General features: G+C 55.5%; 2 protein-coding genes across 11 annotated transcripts in view; one reads left to right on the top strand and one right to left on the bottom strand.

Annotated features, from left to right (window-relative positions):
• The window catches only part of KCNH3 (potassium voltage-gated channel subfamily H member 3), a 19254-nt gene extending 8238 nt beyond the window's left edge, over positions 1 to 11016 (top strand). For 5 of the 7 annotated variants that reach the window (XM_017894777.1, XM_017894782.1, XM_017894780.1 and 2 more), the window contains exons 8-15: positions 1952 to 2230; positions 2498 to 2697; positions 3140 to 3389; positions 7370 to 7587; positions 8332 to 8663; positions 9078 to 9184; positions 9854 to 9963; positions 10058 to 11016. In XM_017894777.1, the coding sequence (XP_017750266.1) occupies positions 1952 to 2230; positions 2498 to 2697; positions 3140 to 3389; positions 7370 to 7587; positions 8332 to 8663; positions 9078 to 9184; positions 9854 to 9963; positions 10058 to 10657 (2096 nt within the window). In that variant the 3' untranslated portion in view covers positions 10658 to 11016. The remainder of the gene's footprint in view (positions 1 to 1951; positions 2231 to 2497; positions 2698 to 3139; positions 3390 to 7369; positions 7588 to 8331; positions 8664 to 9077; positions 9185 to 9853; positions 9964 to 10057) is intronic. The other 2 variants (XM_017894778.1, XM_017894784.1) reach the window with 2 other exon arrangements.
• On the bottom strand, positions 11003 to 20658 carry MCRS1 (microspherule protein 1). 4 transcript variants are annotated; one of them, XM_017894786.1, is made up of 15 exons: positions 20560 to 20658; positions 19241 to 19360; positions 18599 to 18737; positions 18051 to 18189; positions 17260 to 17418; positions 17004 to 17113; positions 16026 to 16134; positions 15591 to 15729; positions 12894 to 12969; positions 12538 to 12566; positions 12328 to 12420; positions 12146 to 12228; positions 11906 to 11993; positions 11534 to 11661; positions 11003 to 11442 (listed from the first exon to the last, which is right to left on the bottom strand). In XM_017894786.1, the coding sequence occupies exons 2-15, from the start codon at positions 19248 to 19250 to the stop codon at positions 11356 to 11358; spliced, it is 1389 nt and encodes a 462-aa protein (XP_017750275.1). In that variant the 5' UTR covers positions 19251 to 19360; positions 20560 to 20658; the 3' UTR covers positions 11003 to 11355. The 4 variants fall into 4 exon arrangements, with proteins under 4 accessions (XP_017750275.1, XP_017750276.1, XP_017750274.1 ...); XM_017894787.1 differs by lacking the exon at positions 19241 to 19360 and having other exon boundaries at positions 20560 to 20645; XM_017894785.1 differs by lacking the exons at positions 19241 to 19360; positions 20560 to 20658 and adding an exon at positions 18913 to 19234.

Below are 20658 nucleotides of genomic sequence, written 5' to 3'. Positions count from 1 at the left end.
GGAGTCTGGCTCTGTTGCCCAGGCTGGAGTGTAGTGGCCGGATCTCAGCTCACTGCAGGCTCCACCTCCCGGGTTTACGCCATTCTCCTGCCTCAGCCTCCCGAGTAGCTGGGACTACAGGCACCCGCCACCTCGCCCGGCTAATTTTTGTGTATTTTTTAGTAGAGACGGGGTTTCACCGGGTTAGCCAGGATGGTCTCGATCTCCTGACCTCGTGATCCACCCGTCTCAGCCTCCCAAAGTGCTGGGATTACAGGCTTGAGCCACTGCGCCCGGCCTCCATTGCATTCTTATAGCACACCTCAGATAACAGGAAGGTGAACCCCCACCTTGGTGCAGGTCTTAGTACATCCCCCTAAATTCCTTAGCCTGGAATGTAATGCCCTCACTGTTAACCCCACATTCTAGCCAAACTGAGCTATTTGCCTGTATTTGTCTTAAAATATCAATCTCCAGGTTTGGCTCGTGCCTGTCCCTCCACCAGGAATGAACCCCTCAGTTTCTTTGTATCAAAATCCTAACTACCCATTGGAACCAAGCACAAATGTCCCTTCTTCCAGAAGCCTTCTAGCCCTAGCCCATGGCACTTGGTTCGAGCCCCCCTTCCTTCCTGCTGTGTGGCACCTCTGAGATGTAGCTCTGGCCCTATGTCATCTGCCCTTCTGAACTGGAGCCCTCAGGGAGCTCCTGTGGGACCCCTAGCTCCTGGCACACTGTGCGAGGTTGCTGAATGAATGAGTGGGTGGATGACAAGTGTGTCGGGGCCACAGGGACCCATATGCCTAAAGTGTTAGGGAGAGTCTGGAGTAGGGGGTCTGTGCTGAGGTGGGAGGAACAGAGCACAAATGGAGAGGTGGGGTCCCACTGCAGCCTGTGACCCCAAGCCACAGCCACACATTTCTAGATCAGCCAATCTGCCCTGTCTGTCTTGCACCCCATGGCCCTCAGCTCTGCCAGGACCTCTGTGGACCTTGGGACCTCCCACCCAACACCCTAGAGCTCCTGCAACCCTCCAGCTAGGCTCAAGAGTGACTCTCAGCGCACAGGCTTGGGAGAGACCTCAGTGCACAGCCCTACTCCGTGCCAAGGCCAGGTGGAGAATGTTGGGCTGAGGAGAAATCCAGCCTCTACTCCGTGGCCCAGTCTGGCCTGTGACTGTGTGTGTGTGTGCGTGCATGTGCATGCACCTGTGTGAATGTATTCACCTGTGTGCTCTTGTCCACGAAAGTGTGTCTCCACCCCCCGCCTAAGTGACAGTGTGTAGGCACCAGTGTACCTTTGTCCCTCTTCTAAGTGTGCACAGGCCTTTTCAGTGTGAGTGGCTATGGCGAGGTGCCTGTAAGGGGCACACGTGTGTCCTTTGTCTTCTTGACTGTGTGGGACACACACATAGCCTTAACTATGTGTGTGCATGTCCATGCAGGCGTACTTGGGACCTGCGTGTGAGGCTGAGTGGTTTGTGTGGCTGTGGGGAGGGATGAGGCTGAATGGGGAGGGGAGGGAGGGCCTTCTGGAGCAGATGGGCTCAGAGAAATGCAGGAAGAGGAGTCCTGGTGGGCAGGTGGAAGTGAAGGTGGAGGTGGCCTCACCATCCATCTTTGGGGTTGAGGCTGTGGTTGAATGCAGTGAGCACCCCAGTCCTTTTGCCCACACCAGCCAGGCCCTCCGACTGGTCCCGTTACCTGGGATGGGTGCCAGGCATGGGGGAAGGGGTGTGATTTCCCTTGTGTCATCCTCAGTGCCAACAGGAGCTGGCTGGGGAAATGGCAGACTCTTCTGAGGGTTGAGGGGGTGGAGAGGGGCGTGCTAGGCTGGCAGTGAAGGGGCAAAGCGGCGGGAAGCCATGGGGCTGGGTCTGTGTCTGAGTGTCCCCACCTCCAGGGCCCCGCATCCTCGCCCACCGTGTAGCCGAGTCTTCCTGCCTGCTCAGTCCCTTCTGTTCCCTCCTCAGGCTGGCTGCAGGAGCTGGCCCGCCGACTGGAGACCCCCTACTACCTGGTGGGCCGGAGACCAGCCGGAGGGAACAGCTCTGGCCAGAGTGACAACTGCAGCAGCAGCAGCGAGGCCAACGGGACGGGGCTGGAGCTGCTAGGCGGCCCGTCGCTGCGCAGCGCCTACATCACCTCCCTCTACTTCGCACTCAGCAGCCTCACCAGCGTGGGCTTCGGCAACGTGTCCGCCAACACGGACACTGAGAAGATCTTCTCCATCTGCACCATGCTCATCGGCGGTGAGCCCGGTCGCGCGCGTCTTCCCGGGTTCACTCCCAGACTTCTGCCCGCAGGCGGCGCCGTCCCACTCCCAGAGGGCCTGAGGCCGGGGGCTGTTCCGCTTTAGGTGGCCATGGAACTCCGGGCCGGGGATGGGGGAGACTCCGCCCCGCACAGCGGCCCTCGGGCCTTGCCTAGGAGCGTGCGGGGCCGGAGACAGATGAGCCTAGCGTGGTGTCAGGCCGGGCCAGGTCCCCAAGGTGACCCCTCTCACCACCTTCCCCCAGCCCTGATGCACGCGGTGGTGTTCGGGAACGTGACGGCCATCATCCAGCGCATGTACGCCCGCCGCTTTCTGTACCACAGCCGCACGCGCGACCTGCGCGACTACATCCGCATCCACCGTATCCCCAAGCCCCTCAAGCAGCGCATGCTGGAGTACTTCCAGGCCACCTGGGCGGTGAACAATGGCATCGACACCACCGAGGTGCGGCCTCCAGGGCTGGGCCTGCTAGCCTTTGCTCCCTCAAGGGGTTTGCAATGGCCTGGAATTATCAGGAGTGAGGGAGGATGAAGAATGAAGAATTTTGGCCCCTGTGCCTCCCTTCTCTCTTGGGGGGACAGCGGCATGGGACAGAGGGCAGCTAAGAAGGCTTGGAGGGCCATCTGAACCCCGGTTAGGTCTGGGGGCTTGGTACTCACTGAGATGGGAAGCTGGGCTGCTCAGGGGGCTAAAGTGATTGAGAGGGAGGTGGAGGAAGCCCCTCGCTGCCCACCCTGTGTGGAGCTTGGAGTTGTGAGAGAGGCCTCAGGTCCCTCCCATGCCTCCCCTGTTCCTGAGGCCTGCTAGGGTGGAAAGGGGCTGACTGGAGGCCACCTCCTCTTCTGCCACTCCCAACCCCGCCACCCCTGCACCTGCTTGCCCACAGCTGCTGCAGAGCCTCCCTGACGAGCTGCGCGCAGACATCGCCATGCACCTGCACAAGGAGGTCCTGCAGCTGCCGCTGTTTGAGGCAGCCAGCCGCGGCTGCCTGCGGGCACTGTCTCTGGCCCTGCGGCCCGCCTTCTGCACGCCGGGCGAGTACCTCATCCACCAAGGCGATGCCCTGCAGGCCCTCTACTTTGTCTGCTCTGGCTCCATGGAGGTGCTCAAGGGTGGCACCGTGCTCGCCATCCTAGGTTTGTGAGGGTGGCAGAGAGGGCATGGGGGCACGTGTGTGTGAGACCATGGCCCTGATCTGTGGAAAACCTGGAGAGGGGACCTCCACAAGGCCACTGAGAGAGAAACAGCCAGGGTGGAGTCAGGAGTAGTTATGGAGTCCCGGTCAAAGCTCAGAAAAGCCCCAGTGACTGCAAGGTGGCAGCATAAGGAGGTGGATACGATCTCACAGGTGTGCCTGGGGCCGAGCAAGTGGAGAGCCAGCCTTTGAAAGGAGCCAGTCTATGGGGGACAGAGGGGAGCTGCCCCTCCTTCAAGAGGAAAATCAGAAGCTGGGGATGGAAGTGCTGGGGAAAGTGTCAGGCAGGGCTAAAAATGGGAGGAACAGAAGCTGTCCTTGTGGTCCCCCAGGAATGGTGAGATGTGACTTTCCTGGGGCAGATCACAGAGCAGGCCCAGAGCCCAGATGGGTGACAGAGCTCAGTCTCCAAATAGTCAGGGAGACTTGTTCTGGTGAAATGGTACCTACAGTGTATATACTTCCCTTCTTGGCAGAAGAAGGAGGTGAAAAAGGAAATCAGTTCCCTAGATGCAGATGAAGAAATTGCAGGTGTGGAACGGACACAATAGTAGTGCTGATCACAGGGGGCTCACAGCGTGACTAGCCCTGTCCCAGTTCCTCACATGCTTTGTCTCACTCCAGCCTCACAAAACCCATTATTCCTATTTTGCATAGCAGGAGACCAAGGTCAGAGAAGTTAATGAACAGCTAGGAACTGGCCAGCCGGGGTTAGAGCCCCATCCACCTGGCGCCAAGTCTCATGCTTCTTCCATGGGGCTCCCAGGTGCTCTGGGGGGAATTGGGACTGGCAGGGAGGAAGCCATCATTAGGAGGGTTGGACCTGCACCCTAGGATTTGGGAAAGCACATTCCATCTCTCAGAGAAACATAGGGCTGTGTCTGTGAAAAGCCACTAAAGGACCGGGCGCGGTGGCTCACGCCTATAATTCCAGCAGTTTGGGAGGCCGAGGCAGGCAGATCACTTGAGGTCAGGAGTTCAAGACCAGCCTGGCCAACATGGTGAAATCCTGTGTCTACTAAAAATACAAAAATTAGCTGGGCGTGGTGGCGGACACCTGTAATCCAAGCTACTTGGGAGGCTGAGGCAGGAGAATCACCTAAACTCAGGAGGCAGAGATTGCACTCCAGCCTGGGTGACAAGTGAGACTCCGTCTCACAAAAAAAGAAAAAGAAAAGCCACTAAAGGGGAGCAGAGCTCTGTGGCTGCAAGAGACTATCATGGTGACCCTAGAGGGTGAGGAACATGCTACCGGTGTGGGTAGTCAAGGACTTGTACATGTGGGGAGTTGGTGACCTGACCACTGCTGACCACATCGAATCCTCAGGCAGCCAAGGCACGTGTAGATTCACTGTGGGGAGTGCTGAAGCCCTGGGGCTGAGGTTTGTCATTCATCTGGCAATCCACAATCAAGATAAGAAGGAGAAAAGGGCCAAGAAGGTTGGGCAGTGTCACCAGACGCAGCTACTGTGTGTCTGTCCTTGCTCCCTTGAGGAGGATGACCTTCCAGCTGGAAACAAGAGGAAAAAAATGCCATCGGGGTCTTAGACCCTGAGAGTGGGGACAGGTTGTTCATACCCTTTGTTTTACGTCTTTCATGAGTCCAGCTTTTGGGCCTACATGTGGTTTATGCCAACATGAGAAAATGGAGTTATGCCAGTCAAGTGTAGCTGGCAATCCTTGGAGAGATTCTGAAGGGCACAAGGACAGATTTTCACCATTGTAGACTGGTGAATCCAAGGCAGGATTGATGAGTGGATTACGAAACAGATGATTTTCAGCCTGGAGCTAAGGGAGTTGTGTGGCTGGGAGCTGGCACAGGTCCTCTCAGAGCATGCCTTTGCTGGTGCCAGGCACCACGTCTCAGAATAGCCACGTTCAGTGTGCAGTATTCAGTGCCACAAGAATGGTCACAGCCTGTGCCCTGGGCCTTTGCCTCCACAATGTCCCTAGCACCAGGACTTATGCCACCATTGATCTATCCTGTCACTGCCTATATGTTTTGGGTGAACTACTTCCCTGTTGACTTGGAGGCTCTGGATGCCCTGGTGAATGAATGCCTGATTCCCCGACCCCAATCATGGTCGGGTTCTCTGCTTTGCCTTCATACCCTCTCTTCACCTACCTTTTTACTCGAATGTCCAAGTGCATCCTGCCTGCTCCCGGCAGCTCTGGGTTCTGGCGCCTGCTTTTCTTGATGAACTGATGGAAGCTAAGCATATGCAAAGTCCATTGTGAGGAAGGAAGTAGTTTGATGAGCTGCACCTGGCGGGCAGTCTCTGGTCCTGAGACTCTGCCCTAGGTCCTGTCCTGTTTCTCATTTTCTCCCACCTCTTGGATGAAGACAAGAAGCACGTGCTTATCCTATTTCAGACGACACAAATGAAAAGAGAGCACATTCCCCAGATGATCACCATTGAGATCCAAACAGCTCTCAAAATGACCCAGAAGGATGGCCTGAAACCAAGAAAATCAAGTGTTAAACTATACTTAAGTTGGGGTACATTCTATACTTAAGTTGGAGCAAAAGTCCAGAAACATGTAGAGGAGACGTAAGCTCAGTGTGTGCTGCTGGCGGTGTGAGGTAGTCCATAGCGGGGCCATCCTTTTTGAAACGCTTTCTAACAGTCTGAACTGCCTGGCGGTGGTTGAACTGCCTTGAGGGTAGTGAGTGCTCTGCCCAAGCCCAGACTGCGTGCCTATCCCTGTTGGAAATGAATTTTTTTTTTTTTTTTTTGAGACCAGGTCTCACTGTCGCCCAGGCTGGAGTGCAGTGGTGCGATCTCGGCTCACTGCAGCCTCGACCTCCTGGGCTCAAGTGATCCTTCCACCTCAGTCTCTAGAATAGCTGGGATTGCAGGTGCACACCACCACACCAAGCTAAATTTTTGTCGTCGTTGTTGTAGAGATGGGGTTTTGCCATGTTGCCCAGGTTGGTCTCACACTCCTGAGCTCAAGAGATCCTCCTGCCATGGCCTCCCAAAGTGCTTGGAGCCATTGTGCCTGGCAGGAATGATTTATAAGGGGTTCTATCTGGGAGGGAAAGGAAGAAAATGATTTCTTTTTGGTCATCTTTGTGTGAGGCACTTTATCTACATTAACTCTAATTTAGCCTCAACATGTCCCTGAACAGACACACCCTATTTCATTGATTCTAAGACACATCTCACCCACCGAACCCCATGTGACATCTCTGGGATTACATCGCAGGCTCTAATTGATGCCATTTAATAATTGCTGTCAGCCAGGTGGCAGTCTTAACCTGGCTATGGGAAAACCTCCATTGACCCCTTCTGGTGAGATTAAGAATATTCCCTAGACTCAGTTAAATGCAGCATCTCTTATAGAGCAGAGACAGCTGGGGCTCAGGAAGGAGAGCCTGGCTGCCTGGCGTTCTCCCTGTGCCACACAGGGCTCTAATTTGCTGGTTCCAAACACTGATTCCTGGACAAGCTGCACCTGAATCACCTGTGGGACTTAAAAACAATCAGACTGTGGGGGTCTCCCCTAGATACTGTGATGCTGTAGGTAGAGATGGGGCCTGGGTGTTTGTTCTGACTTTTCCACGGGATTCTAATCAACAGAGCCAGCTGTGAACCACTAGAACTGAAGACAGTTCAGTCTAAATTTCAGTTCAGGGCTAAAATTCAGGTTTTCCAGCACAGTGGTTTTGATCCTGAACGTGTTTGAGGGCCTGGGTCACAGAGCTCTTTACCCCAAACCCTTGTGGGAGCCAGTGAAACAGGCCGCAGGCGTTAGGCCATGTCCCAGGCCTCTTTGCTCCTCTCTGTGCTGGCTTCAAGGCTTCAGCTGCCGAGGCCCATCCCAGCCCTGAAGGGAATTTCAGCAACCTGCAGCCCCCTCTTCTCACCTCATGGCTGAAGTTCTCAGGGCTTGCTGACCTCTGCTTCCTCTCCCCAGGGAAGGGTGACCTGATCGGCTGTGAGCTGCCCCGGAGGGAGCAGGTGGTAAAGGCCAACGCCGATGTGAAGGGGCTGACGTACTGCGTCCTGCAGTGTCTGCAGCTGGCTGGCCTGCACGACAGCCTTGCGCTCTACCCCGAGTTTGCCCCGCGCTTCAGCCGTGGCCTCCGAGGGGAGCTCAGCTACAACCTGGGTGCTGGGGGAGGCTCTGCAGAGGTGAGTGTGCTGAGTACGTGCTTGGAGGGGCTGGGGGTGCCGGGGAGCCTGGTGAGGTGGGCAGAGGCTGCGGATGGTGGAGAGCTGTGTGTGAAGTGTGGCCTGGTATGAAAGCCCCCACCTCAGGCAGGGGTTTACACCCTCTCTGCCCTTCCACACCCATGCGCCCAGCCCAGCATGCGCAGCCACCCCTGCCAGCTCTCCTTGGCCTGTCTGAGGCAGCCTCATCCCGTCCAGAGGAATCTTAGTAAAGGAAGATGAATGCACTGGTGCTGGCACAGGAAGGGGTGGCTCCTGGGGGTCGGGGCTGAGCAGGGCAGGGACAGGCACCAGCCCTCCAGGTTGCTTCTGAAGAGAGCCTGGTGGCCCCTCTGCTTTTTCATGGTGAAACAGGACTGTTCTGAGGGGCTTTTGAATTGTCCTGGATTGTCACTAATTCCAAAACAGTTTTTAGTGCTGCATTATCTTGGATAGTTTACTTAGGCTGAGGGACCTGGTAAAGGGGTGGTGGTTTCCGTATTTGGCTAGAATTTCGAGAGGTAGTTAACACCTCCAGGGTTTGGTGGCTTTAGATATATTTTAGATTAGGATAGTATCATCTATAGGACCTTCAGTGAGAATAGACGTTGGCTATTCTAACAAAGATGGCTCATCCCTTCCAGGGAGATGAAGCCTTGGTAGAGGAGGTGAGTGGGACACAATAGTGACCATCCATGCCGATTCCCTGTCCCCCACTATCCCTAGGTGGACACCAGCTCCCTGAGCGGCGACAATACCCTTATGTCCACGCTGGAGGAGAAGGAGACAGATGGGGAGCAGGGCCCCACAGTCTCCCCAGCCCCGGCTGATGAGCCCTCCAGCCCCCTGCTGTCCCCTGGTTGCACCTCCTCATCCTCGGCTGCCAAGCTGCTATCCCCACGTCGAACAGCACCCCGGCCTCGTCTAGGTGGCAGAGGGAGACCAGGCAGGGCAGGGGCTTTGAAGGCTGAGGCTGGCCCCTCTGCTCCCCCACGGGCCCTAGAGGGGCTACGACTGCCCCCCATGCCATGGAATGTGCCCCCAGATCTGAGCCCCAGGTGAGCAGACCCTAGGCCCCCATGGCAGAGATGGTGGTGATGAGGCTGAGGCCCTGGGCAGGTGCACCCTACCCTAGGTGCCCATTTAACCATCTTAACTCCTGCTAGCCTATGTGGGCCAAGCCTGCCTCCTCCAGGAAGCCTCTGTGCTCCTCTTTTCTCCTGCTGTCCCACTCCACTGTGTGGTGTGTGGCACACGCTGCTCTGAACTCTCGCATCTCATGCTGCTCAAGCTTGGCCCCCCAGCTAAACCTCAAGCTCCTAGGGGAAGGGACCCCATGTTAGCTTTCTCCTGGGCTCCTAGTCAGTTCCACGCTCCTGTGGCCTATGTGTGTGGACGCTGGGGCATCCCATCCCATACGACCCCACAGTGGCTGCCTGTCCATTGATTTGTCGTGGTGCCTGGGTTCACAGGGTAGTAGATGGCATTGAAGACGGCTGTGGCTCGGACCAGCCCAAGTTCTCTTTCCGCATGGGCCAGTCTGGCCCGGAATGTAGCAGCAGCCCCTCCCCTGGACCAGGTACCAGGGCCCCGGGATGGTCTAGGTTGGTGGGCAGCCCCTTTGCCTTGTGAACCTCAAGCACTGCTGGCCTCTGAGCCAACAGTGTTAGAGTAACTGGCAGACTGCCTGGAGGCCATCTCACCCCACTACCCCTCTGTGCCGTGCGGGCAGGGGAGTTTGGTGAAGACTGGCACTTTAATTTTGACGTAGCCAGGAACTGGGTTTATGTCCTTGCTCTGTCAGCTTTCTGGCAGTGTGAATTTGGCTTCTCTGGCCCCAGCTTCCTGTCTGTAAAAAAATGGGTTGATGTTTATATTATATAATGTAACTTAAAGCCTTAGCACAATGTCTGGCTAACTGGGGGGATAGAGGGCTGGGGAACCAGGGGTGAAAGTGGCTGCAGGCCAGGGAAGTGAACAAGGTAACGAGCTCCTAGAAATGTCCATTTGCCTGGAGGACAGAGCAAGTGACAGGCACAAAGAACAACTTTTTGAGGGGAAGGAGAGCGCTAGGCAGTGTGGCTGAGGGCTGCTGGGTTGTGTTTTCCCTGCCCCTGGAAGTTTGGGCAAAATTCAACACTTTGGGCAAGGCCAGAAGAGATGATCCTAGGAGTCAGGTCCTACCAGATCAATGTGGTCTAACTGCGGCAAGGCCTAGACCCTCTCACTGCCTGTCTCCTCTTACCAGCCCCAGCTGATAACCCCATCCTACTACCCACAGAGAGTGGCCTGCTCACTGTCCCCCATGGGCCCAGCGAGGCAAGGAACACAGACACACTGGACAAGCTTCGGCAGGCGGTAGGTGAGGGGGAAGGTGGAGGTGAGGGGGGTGCCAGGGGCAGACACTCCATGGCTGACTCCATTCTGACCTCACCTCCTCCCTCCCCCGAAGGTGATGGAGCTGTCAGAGCAGGTGCTGCAGATGCGGGAAGGACTGCAGTCACTTCGCCAGGCTGTGCAGCTTGTCCTGGCACCCCATAGGGAGGGTCCATGCCCTAGGGCCTCAGGAGAGGGGCCATGCCCAGCCAGCGCCTCCGGCCTTTTGCAGCCTCTGTGTGTGGACACTGGGGCATCCTCCTACTGCCTGCAGCCCCCAGCTGGCTCTGTCTTGAGTGGGACTTGGCCCCACCCTCGTCCGGGGCCTCCTCCCCTCATGGCACCCTGGCCCTGGGGTCCCCCAGCATCTCAGAGCTCCCCCTGGCCTCGAGCCACAGCTTTCTGGACCTCCACCTCAGACTCGGAGCCCCCTGCCTCAGGAGACCTCTGCTCTGAGCCCAGCACCCCTGCCTCACCTCCTCCTTCTGAGGAAGGGTCTAGGACTGGGCCCCCAGAGCCTGTGAGCCAGGCTGAGGCTACCAGCACTGGAGAGCCCCCACCAGTGTCAGGGGGCCTGGCCTTGCCCTGGGACCCCCACAGCCTGGAGATGGTGCTTATTGGCTGCCACGGCTCTGGCACAGTCCAGTGGACCCAGGAAGAAGGCACAGGGGTCTGAGTACCAGCCCTAGAATGCAGTGTTGCCAGGCGTGCTGCCATCTGCTGTTCAGCCCAACCTCAGAGTGAAGACAGGGTGGCGGCCACCCCATGGACTCCATGTGGCCCGCTGGCTCAGGGCAGGGAGCCTGGAAGCAAAGGAGGGCCTGGCTCCTGACTCTCAGAGAGGGTGGGCTGGAGCCCTGGGGCAGGCCCCTCCTCAGCCTGCTCCTCTGACCTCCCGGTCTCCCTCTGCAGGCTGGGGGCAGAGGCCTGAGGACAAGGAAGGGCTTTGCCATCCCGTGCATGTGCCCCTGCCTCTACCTGTCCCAAATTTTTATATTAAAAAAATAATAATAAAAGAAACTACTTTGGAACTTGGTGCTTTTATTTACAAAAGAAAACAATAAAGGAAGAGTCTGAGGCTAATCTGCTGGAGACACGGGAGTGAAGGTGGCAATGGGGGGGGTAGGGTTGTTTTTAAAGAGAGGAAGAGCGGGAGGGGCTCTGGCTCTAGGGAAGCCCGAGGTTCTCATCCTCTGCTGGCTTCACAACGGCCAGACCTATCCTCCCTCAAAGGCTCAAATCAATGGCCCACAGCTGAGCCTCCCACTGCCCAATCTGGGCAGGTTTTTCCAGGAGCCTGAGTTCCCAGCTCAAGGGGGCTGGAGTGGCAGGGGAAACAGGCCAGAGAGGGCCCACGAGTCCTGCCACCACTCCTCACTGTGGTGTGATCTTGGCAGCCTCGGCCCGGATGAGGGCAATGAGGTCCTGGTTGATGAGGAAGACGAATCGCAGGCTGGCGATCTGGGTGGGAGACAGAGGTGGGGCCAGGCTTGTGTACTGGCTCACCATGCCTAGGTCTCATCCTGGCCTTCCTGCCTCCTCCCCAGCTCACCTCCACCACAGAGTTGTTGCTGAGGCGCCATTTGGAGCCACAAAGCACTGGCCGTCCATCGATGTAGATGGGCCGTCGACCCTCATTGGCAATGAAGAAATCACCGTTGTTCTTCAGCTTGATAACACCTGTGGAAGCAGAAAGGAAAAAGGAATGATGGGATTGGGAGGGATTGATGGGATGGGGAAAGGCCAGAGAACACCAGGAGCCTCCACAGACCAGCTCTGCTTCCTGCAGACACCAAGGAACCCCTGCCTCAGGTGGTTCACGAGGGTCCCCATGGACATCAAGCCCCAGGGCTAGAAAGGACAGCGAGAGGCTGGGAGGGACATCCTCACACTGCTTCCTGCTGGGGCAGGGGGTGGGGGATACCTTGTTTCCGGGAGATCTTCCAGGCTGGACCCTCCAGAGACAGGTCCACATCAATCTGGTTATCCTTGGTTGCTCTGCCCAGGGTGATCTGGGGAAATGGGGCAGGTGAGGGCTGGGACCTGAAGAATTGGGGTAGTAGGTCTATGCAGGCCAGAGAAAGATGAGAAACCAAGGACTACACAGAGAGAGGCACCGACAGAGGAAGCACACCTAGGAAGGGTGGGGATGGGCCTGCCTCACCTCACGTGAGCGCATCAGGTACCGCACCATGCGGCCCCGCAGCACTGCCAGTGTCTGGTTGTCGAAGTCCGGAGAGCTCATGCCTAGGGGAAGAGGGGGTTTGGAAGAGCCTACCCCTGAGGGCCAGAATGGAAGACAGGGAACCAGGGCAAGGTTGCCTTCTGGTGCCCGGGCCTCCTCACCTGTGATGCTGTCCACTAGCACCTGCCACTTATGCAGTTCCTGTTCCAGCTGCCGAATCTCTCGCTTCTGGCGCCGGTCAGCCACCATCAGCTCTGGGGTGAGGTGGGGTGGTAAGGAGGGACGCTCTGAGGCCCCCAGCACCTTGTACTGCTCCTCTTGATACTGGCAGGAGCTTCCATCCCCTCACTGCCCCATCAGGCCACACTTACCATGTTCCAGGACCTCATCTCGCATGTCCCTGAGGGGCAAGAAGAGAAGGAAGATTTAGGTCCACTTTCAGCTCGCCTGTTACTTGGCTCATTAGGGCATTCCGGAGCCCCTTTAGCCAAGTGGCCTGGAAGGTGGTATTATTAGGCCTTGGCCCAGCCTCCTTCTCTGGGCTTGGGCTGGGGATAAGGGTAAAGCAGCGGAGCCTAAGAAGGCCCCAGTGGGAGGGGAGGGGGCTCAGCCAGAGGGGCCAAGCACCAACAGGAGCCCAAGGGCTGAGGTTGGGCAGCCTGGGGCGCTGTACCCTACATGAGTGACTCGGCTCTCTACACCCCTTCCTGTGTCTCCAACCACTCACTTGAGCTTACTGTCATCAATCAGGTCCTCCGCATCAGAGAAGTTCAGCACTTGGTCCCCTTTGGGCAGCGGCTGCACTGAACAAAGGACAGAGGAAGCGTGAGCACCAAGGGTCCCGCTGAACCCCATGATGCTGAACGGACCACTAAGCCAAGTGGACCAGCTGCAGACTGCGCCAGCTGGAGAGCCCAGCACCAGCAAGGGCGCCCATACCAGACTAGGCTGGGCTCCAATTTGGCACAAAGCATCTTTAGGCTTAGCTGAGGGTAGAGGTGGTTCTAGAAAGGGAAAGAAATTAAAATTGACCTTTTGCATGGGCTTCTCAGTGTGCAAAGGGCTTTGATCACACAGCCTTGAACTAAGCAGGGGAGGCACTATCATTAGCTCCATTTTACAGACGAGGAAACAGACACAGGAGTGGGGTTAAACTATGTGAACCTAGTTTGGGATGGAGCCAGGATTTAGATCCTGCTCTCTTGATTCGAAATCTCAACTTCTCCTTCCATCACATCATATGATCTCCAGCATTTCCTGCCATGCTGTGAGGGGCTGGGAGGCACCTCCCAGGCAAGTTCCACTGAGAAAGTATGTGCTGGTGGGCACTGCCCCACCTTAAGCCAATGTCTCTTGATCTGGGGTCATGACCTGCTAATGGGTCATGAAGTTAGTTTCATTTTTTTCAAAAAATGAAATGGAATAGGATAGTGAGCATCAGAGCCCATCAGATATGCTCAGGATAAATACTATTTCATGAAAGTCTTGTTTTTTTTTTTCTGGCCAAAATGTGAAAGGAAGTGTGTGCCCACAGACCTATCTACTCGGAGCGTGAGGCAAGATCTCTTGAGCTGAGAATTCAAGTCCAGCTGAGCAACATGGCAAGACCCTGTCTCTTAAAAAAAAAAAAAAAAAAATTAAAGGGATTAAGGCTCCCCAAATCTGAAAACCTCTGTCTTTAGGCCAGCCGTTCCCAGGACTGGAGGGTGTGCTCTGTAGCAGCTAGTGTCCATTCAACTATCAACTGAAGAAGCGAGGGGGAGTGTGCGGGGGCCACAGATGCTCCTCTTCCTCCCCCCGAGGTGAGACTGTATGGGGGGAACTGAGGCAGTCACTCCATCAAGTCCCTCCCCACCAGAGTTGCCTCAAGTTCCACGAATCTCATGTTCAGCTGACTTGACAGCTAAGCAATGTGTCCTGCCTGTTCCTAGGGTCTCCTAGCTCTCAACAGCAAAGGATAAATCAAATCCCCATATACAAAAACTCTTGAAGGAATAAATAAAACTTTCACGATAAGGCTTTTAGTTAACAAATTTGCACAAAATAACTTTCTTCTTTTTTTTTTTGAGACGGAGTCTCGCTCTGTCATCCAAGCTGGAGTGCAGTGGCGAGATCTTGGCTCACTGCAACCTCTGCCTCCCGGGTTCAGCAATTCTCCTGCCTCAGCTTCCTGAGTAGCAGGAATTATAGGTGTGCGCCACCAGACCTGACTAATTTTTGTATTTTTAGTAGAGACGGGGTTGCACCAGGTTGGTCAGGCTGGTCTGGATCTCCTGACCTCGTGATCCAACCACCTTGGCCTCCCAAAGTGCTGGGATTACAGGCGTGAGCAACCGCGCCCAGCAAAACTTTCAAAATAGTGACAAAGGAACTAGCTTTAGCAGTAAAAAGAAAAATTATCCAGTCAGTATCTGTTCTCTCTGTGGGCATTCTGTGATATCTGAGTCTGAGGAAGAGGCAGAATTTTGGAAGCCGCAGGAATAAAGAGGGCTGCCCCTTGGGCCACTAAAATCAGAGGTCCTTAGGAATGGAAGATGGGGCCTCCCTCTGATGAGATTTCCTAAAATGCTCCTGCAGGAATACTTCTTCTAAGCAGAAGCTGCAGGACTCTGGTAGTTAGGTGATGGGTACCAAAGAAGCTTCATGTTTGAACTGTGTGAAAAACTATGTAGAGGGCAATGGGCAGTACTTTTAGAAAGTGAGAATGTGCTTGTACTATGGAAATCAGAACCTGAATTACAGACCTCATTGGGGAGTTCCTCCAGTTTAATCACACTGTTTTCTTACCCCCTGTCACTGGGAGAGGGAGTGCTGTGCTGCTGAGGCAAGGGGAAGCAGGGAGCAGTGTGGCCCTTGGGGAAAGGGAGACAGATGGACTGGGTGTGAAGTCCCAGTGTGGATTTATGAATGGCCTGAGGGCAGCTTGACAGCACTGACAGCCTAGTGGGAAGAGAAGAGAAAGAAGGAAGACAGAATGAAGAACGGAGAGAGGCAAAGAGCAGAAAAGCTCAGAAAAAGTGGTTATTACCTCTAGGGTGGAAAACAAAGTGAAGGGTGGGCAGGGAGGAGGACTTTCTCATTTTGCTCATGTTTGAATGTTATCCATAACAATTAATGCGTTATTTATGTGAGCATAAAATGTGTCATGAAAAAACAAAAGACAAGAAGTGGTAGATAACTCCGCTATTTGGACCTTTTGCCCAAGATTCCAGGCAATGTTGGCTACTCTTATGATGATGCTGAAGACCATTCCAGCCACTTTCTCTGGAAAAGAGTAGGTTTTGTTGCAATGTGAGGTGAACAAGACATTGGGGGTCACTGAGGAATCTGTTACAGGGCACTTGAAGGCAGCTGTGTCGAGTACTTCAGACACACACACACGCACATGCACACACCCCCATTCTGCCAGCTCCTGGGGCGTTACCTGTCTGGTCCTCCAGCAGGTAATACTGCTTCATGAGCTGCCAGTGTGCCTGCAGGGCCTTCGCGGTACGGGCCAGGTAGAAGGCATCGGGGTGTCTATGCAGCAGGTCCTGGAAGGTCTCCAAGGTGGGCTGGCTGGTCTGGAGGGCAAGAAACATTCTCTAGGCATCTGGGCTTTTTCACACATGCCTCTGCCTTACCATCTCTACCTCCCACCTCAGCACCCCCCAGGAGCTGGGAGAAGCAAACTAGTCACCCAGGGAGTCAGGCTTGGCTCTTCCTGAGGTCCCTGTCACAAAGGCCCCTGCCGATGTGCATGCGTGTGCACGTGTACACATCCAGACAGTGGGTAGGGAGCTCTCCATATCAGTGGTTTTCTAGGTGGTCCAGCTCTCCCTGCACCCTGATCCTCCACTTTCCCAGCCTTCAGCCTTACCGATCCCACTTTGCTCAGCAGCTGCTCCTCAGCCTTGCTAAACAGGGCCTTGCTCTGGATGGCTGCAATAGCCTCTGGGTGCAGCTGCCTCATGGCCTGACAGGCCAACCTGGACACAGAAAGATACAGAGGGGAGGGATGAAGGAAAGGTGTCTAGCAATCTGTGGTTCCTACTATTTCCCCCAAACCTACAGGCTTTTGAGATCCAGAACCTAGAGGCCAGGCCCTCATCAGAAAGGGCCTAAGGCTTAGCAGATAACCTGTGGCTCCACAGGTTTGTCAAGTGAATGAACAGCCAACTCACAAAACGGAGGCCTCTATGTCCCCTTCACACCCAGTCCTTCCTGACGCTGAGCCTCGGACCAGCTGCTGCTCCCTCCAAGTTCTTCTTCCTTCCTTTGCCAAAGCTGTCACCCCCTAGCCACTGCCTACCACCACCTCCTTCCAAGCTGAGCCCAGTCCATTTCCTATCAGAACTGCGGCTACAACTTAAGTGGTGCCAGGGTCTGTGGAGATGATGGGTGTTAAGCATCCAACCAAGCCCTGAAGACGTTAAGTGACTGAGGAGGAGGAAATGTGTGCTGCATGTGTACATGAGTTTGAGTTTATTTGGAAGCCGGTGGCTACTGGAGCTAGAAGCGGGCTTGGTGTTCTTCTATCAGGAGGATGAAACTGTAGGAGGTCAATGTGGGAAGGTTGGAGGTGACCTGCCCAAAGCCACAACACACACAGTGCACTCCGGGCACTCATTTTAGTCTTCTTCCCCATGCTATTCCCTCTGCCTTCAGACTCCCTTGCCTGGAGGCAGGAAGAAACTTCTCTTTAAAGCCTCTCAGGCCTCAGTATCACCCCCAAGGAGCCTCCAGGAGTCCTGACTCCCAGAACCCTCCTGGGGCCCTGGTACAACTCCCTCTGCTCCAGGACCCAAATTCTGGTGTCCTCAGTACCTCCCCATTGCTGGAACCAGCTCCCACTCACTTGGAGATGACAGGATCATACAGCAGGGCGTACCAGCGCTCCTGGACTTCCCGAAGGGTGAAGCGGCAGCTGAACTTCACACCCAGGTGGACGGAGGTCAGGTCGTTGGTCTGCAAGGCCCCAGAGGGATTTGCTCCAGCCTTGGAGCTGGGAAGAACCCTTCTTTGCCACCCACAGGGCCCTGCTGGGCTAATTTTGGGGTGTGAACTGGAGGCTGGGGGGAAGGGAGACACTAAGCCTATGGTAGGGGCACTACCTGCAACACAGCATTTATGAGCAGGAGGTCATCTGCAGGCTTCCAGCGGCCCAGATCCTTGGTCACCTGAAGTGGCTGTTTACTCTTCTTCACACGCTTGGTGAGTCCAGGGGCTGGGGCTGGGCTGGGTGGCACAGGAGTGCTGGGGGCTTTGGATACCTGGGCAGAGAATAGGAACAAACTGAGCTCAAAACCAGCATCCAGTCAGCTGGTGCTTCATGACTAGAGTTTCACATACTCCGTGGCAGCGGCAGCCTCAGCCCCAGCCTCAGCACCAACTCCAGCCCACAAAAGGAAGTACAGGAAAGGAGCTCAGCTTTCTAATACCCACCCCCTCCCACCAAGTTACTTCTATATAGTCCTTGACCATATGGGGTCTTCTCTTTGCTGGCGGTACCCCCGACCCCAGAGTGAAAGGTGGGTGGGGAGGATACCGGGAAATCACTCTTGCTGGTGCAGTGTCTAGGGCCAGAGCAATGCCACCTGGGGGTTATTTTTACACTCTGCAGTGCTGGGAACAGGCTGTCTGCTCCCAGAATAGATGTATGCTCCATGCCTCCCACACGGAATGTGATACAGGATGCAATAGCAGGGTGGGGGGTGGGGGCTGCAACAAAAAATGGGGAGTAGAGAGAGGTGGGTTCCCAGGAGAGAGGCATCTGAGATGAGGGCTAGGGCAGCTTGGTCCTCTCACCAGCCTGCTCTGCAGGGTTCCTGGCAGCTGGCAAAGGTTCTGGGGAAACATGAAATCTGGCACTACCTCCCATCCCCTAAGTCTCCCAATTCCTCACCTTCTTCTTCTCACTGGAGGAGGGTTCACTCCCTGAACAGCGCCCTAGTTCCACCCCACTGGCCCCCTTCGCCCGGGTAGAAGACTTTGCCAGGCTGCTCTCCACCAGCTCATCATCAAACTTCTTCCTCTTGATGAACCTGTAAAGGGCCTGCCCAGTGAACACTCCTTACCCCACCCTAGTACCCATTCACACACACCCAGCCCACAAAAGAGAGCAGGTGCCCAGTAAGGTGCTAACTGCTCCAGCCTGCTTTCACTTTACGCCACAGCCCAGCTCAGCGGCCATGGAACTGCTACACTCCAGCCCTCTGAGATGACAGGGGATCACGCCACAAAGACTTCACGTCAGAGACCTAAGATCTCCCTCCCCTGCCCTCAGTCCCACAGGGAAGGATTTAGCAGGGACAGGAAAAGCACAAGGCTCTGCCAATATAAGGCCCCAGAGGGGATCAGGCAGCCATTCCCAACAGAGGTGGAGGCAAGTGGCACTTAACGCCCTAGACCTTCTACCCTTTCCCAGTTCCTGGCCCTCCGACCCCTTACTACCTGGAAGAGCTTCTCCGTTTAGGGATGGTGCCCAAGGCCTGGGAGGAGGCTCGCTTCTGCCCTGCCAGTGACTCCTCATCCTCTGAGCGGCTGGCAGTGCCTGATGCCATCAGGGATGAATCTAGCAGCCCCTGAGAATCTAGAAAGAGAGAAATGGTGGATTCGGGCCTCCTCAGATCCTAGAGCCTCTGCAAATGGGACCCCTCCCCAGCCCCCTTCCCCTGCCAGCCCTCTTAGCCCCTCCCCTGTCTCCTTGACACTTGAGGTTTTAAGGTAGAGTTCCTTGGCCATCCAGATCCCATCTGGGCTCAGACCTGGCCCAGACCTTCCACGCTGGGCAGTTCCCCCGGTGCCACGTGTCATGTCGTGCAGCACATGGTGCTCAGGTCAGACTGGTGATGCCGACACGCTGGGCTCCGGGCATAACTGCTCCCTCTGCCATCAAAATGCAGCCATGCTAAAGAGCAGCAGCTCAACAGCAAGTCAGTCAATTGTGGCTCTGCCGACAGGTACATGGGTGGTGCTGGCCCAGGGGGAGGTGGCAAGGCCTAGCCAGGACCGAAAGACACGTGCCAGGCACAGGGTGGAATCAGCAGACCTTGGCGCCCGAGCATTTGGGGAGCTGTCCCGGCCTCATACTACCTTTGTCCATCCTCTTACAGTCCCAAAGCCACTGGTTCCAAACCACAGGGCTAGGAGGAAGGATCCCACAGGCTCATCCAAGGATTCTGACCAGGTGAGCTTAAAGGCTGAGAGGAGATTCTGCAAAGGAGAAATGAGGCTCCCTGAGGTTCAGATTTCCAACTGGCCAGCCTCACTTCCTTATACTGGCTCAAGTCCCCCAGGGTCCCTTAAGCTAGGGAAGATACAAGGAGAGGAAAGAGGCATAAGGCCCCACTCTGCCAATAATAATCTTAGACATCAATCTTGTGAAGGTCACTGGCACCTTTCAGAGTATGATAACAGCTATGGACTCCAGAAAAGTGTGCAAACCCATATTATTTTAGAGCGTTCATGGACCCTCTAATTCTACTGATATCTCCTAGGTTAAGCGCCTTGACTATAAACTAGCAAGAGACAGGATTCTTCGGTCCACTTTTTCTTTACTTCAGCTGTCCACTCAGCTCAGCAGCACCAGCCTTCCCCTCCCAGGCCAAAGCAGGAAAAAAAGAAAGGGAGACAAAACTCCAAACAGTCCATCTCGTTGGGGTTTTTTTTTTTCATTTGGGGTTTTTACTGAAGATTTAGAAAGTGGTATTTGCATGAGATACCATCTCGTGGAAACCAAAAACCACTGTTTGGGAAGTGCGTGATTATCAACCTCCCTGCGCCCCAACAACCCCTGGAGAACCCAGGTACTGGACTTTCTCGGGGCGTTCCTCTCGTGAGTTCCCACTTCTAACCAGGGTGGCTCTTAGCTCAGTGTTCTAGCTCTGCCCCCAGGTGAGCCTGTCGCTCTCCGCTCCATAGGCTACAACTGAGAATCTTGACATCTGAGGAGAGGGCGAAGGGGCCCGAGCTTGCCGGCAAACTGAGGTAGGGTATGTGCCCGCTTCCTTCCCTGGCCCTCCGCCCCTCGTTCTCCCACGAGTGCACACCCAAGGTGGGGGATCGGTCCAGGTCTGTCTCAAGAACTCGGGGTAAGAGCACTGATGAAGTCACCTCTGCAACTCAAAGCAGAGCATCAAGTAGCCTTGGTTTGAGACCCACAGGCTGGTGGCTGGAGAGGTGGGGGTAAACTCGCAAGCCCAGTCTCACCCCGCGAGCTCCATGCCTTTGCGCATGCGTAACACCTCGAGCCAGAGTCTAACCGGGTCCGGCCCACGCATGCGCAGCTTTTCGGGGCGCCACCGGGGCGTGGCCCCAAACTTTGGGGAGGTCGTCCCCGTCGGCACTCTGGAAAACTCCATTTCACCCCCAACTCCTTTAAGAACCCTCAGAGGCGAACCGCGAGGTCTCACCATTCCTAGACTGCCAGATCCAACAATTTCTCCGCGGCGACGGTAGCAGCCGCAGGGCCAAAGCCGGCTTCCGTGAGGTACGTCTACTTCCGGTTTACG

Source organism: Rhinopithecus bieti, unplaced genomic scaffold (assembly GCF_001698545.2).
Source record: "Rhinopithecus bieti isolate Rb0 unplaced genomic scaffold, ASM169854v2 scaffold_24390, whole genome shotgun sequence".
Taxonomy (NCBI): domain Eukaryota; kingdom Metazoa; phylum Chordata; class Mammalia; order Primates; family Cercopithecidae; genus Rhinopithecus; species Rhinopithecus bieti.
The sequence above is the reverse complement of the archived record's forward strand: the minus strand, read 5'-3'. Positions and strand labels throughout refer to the sequence as shown.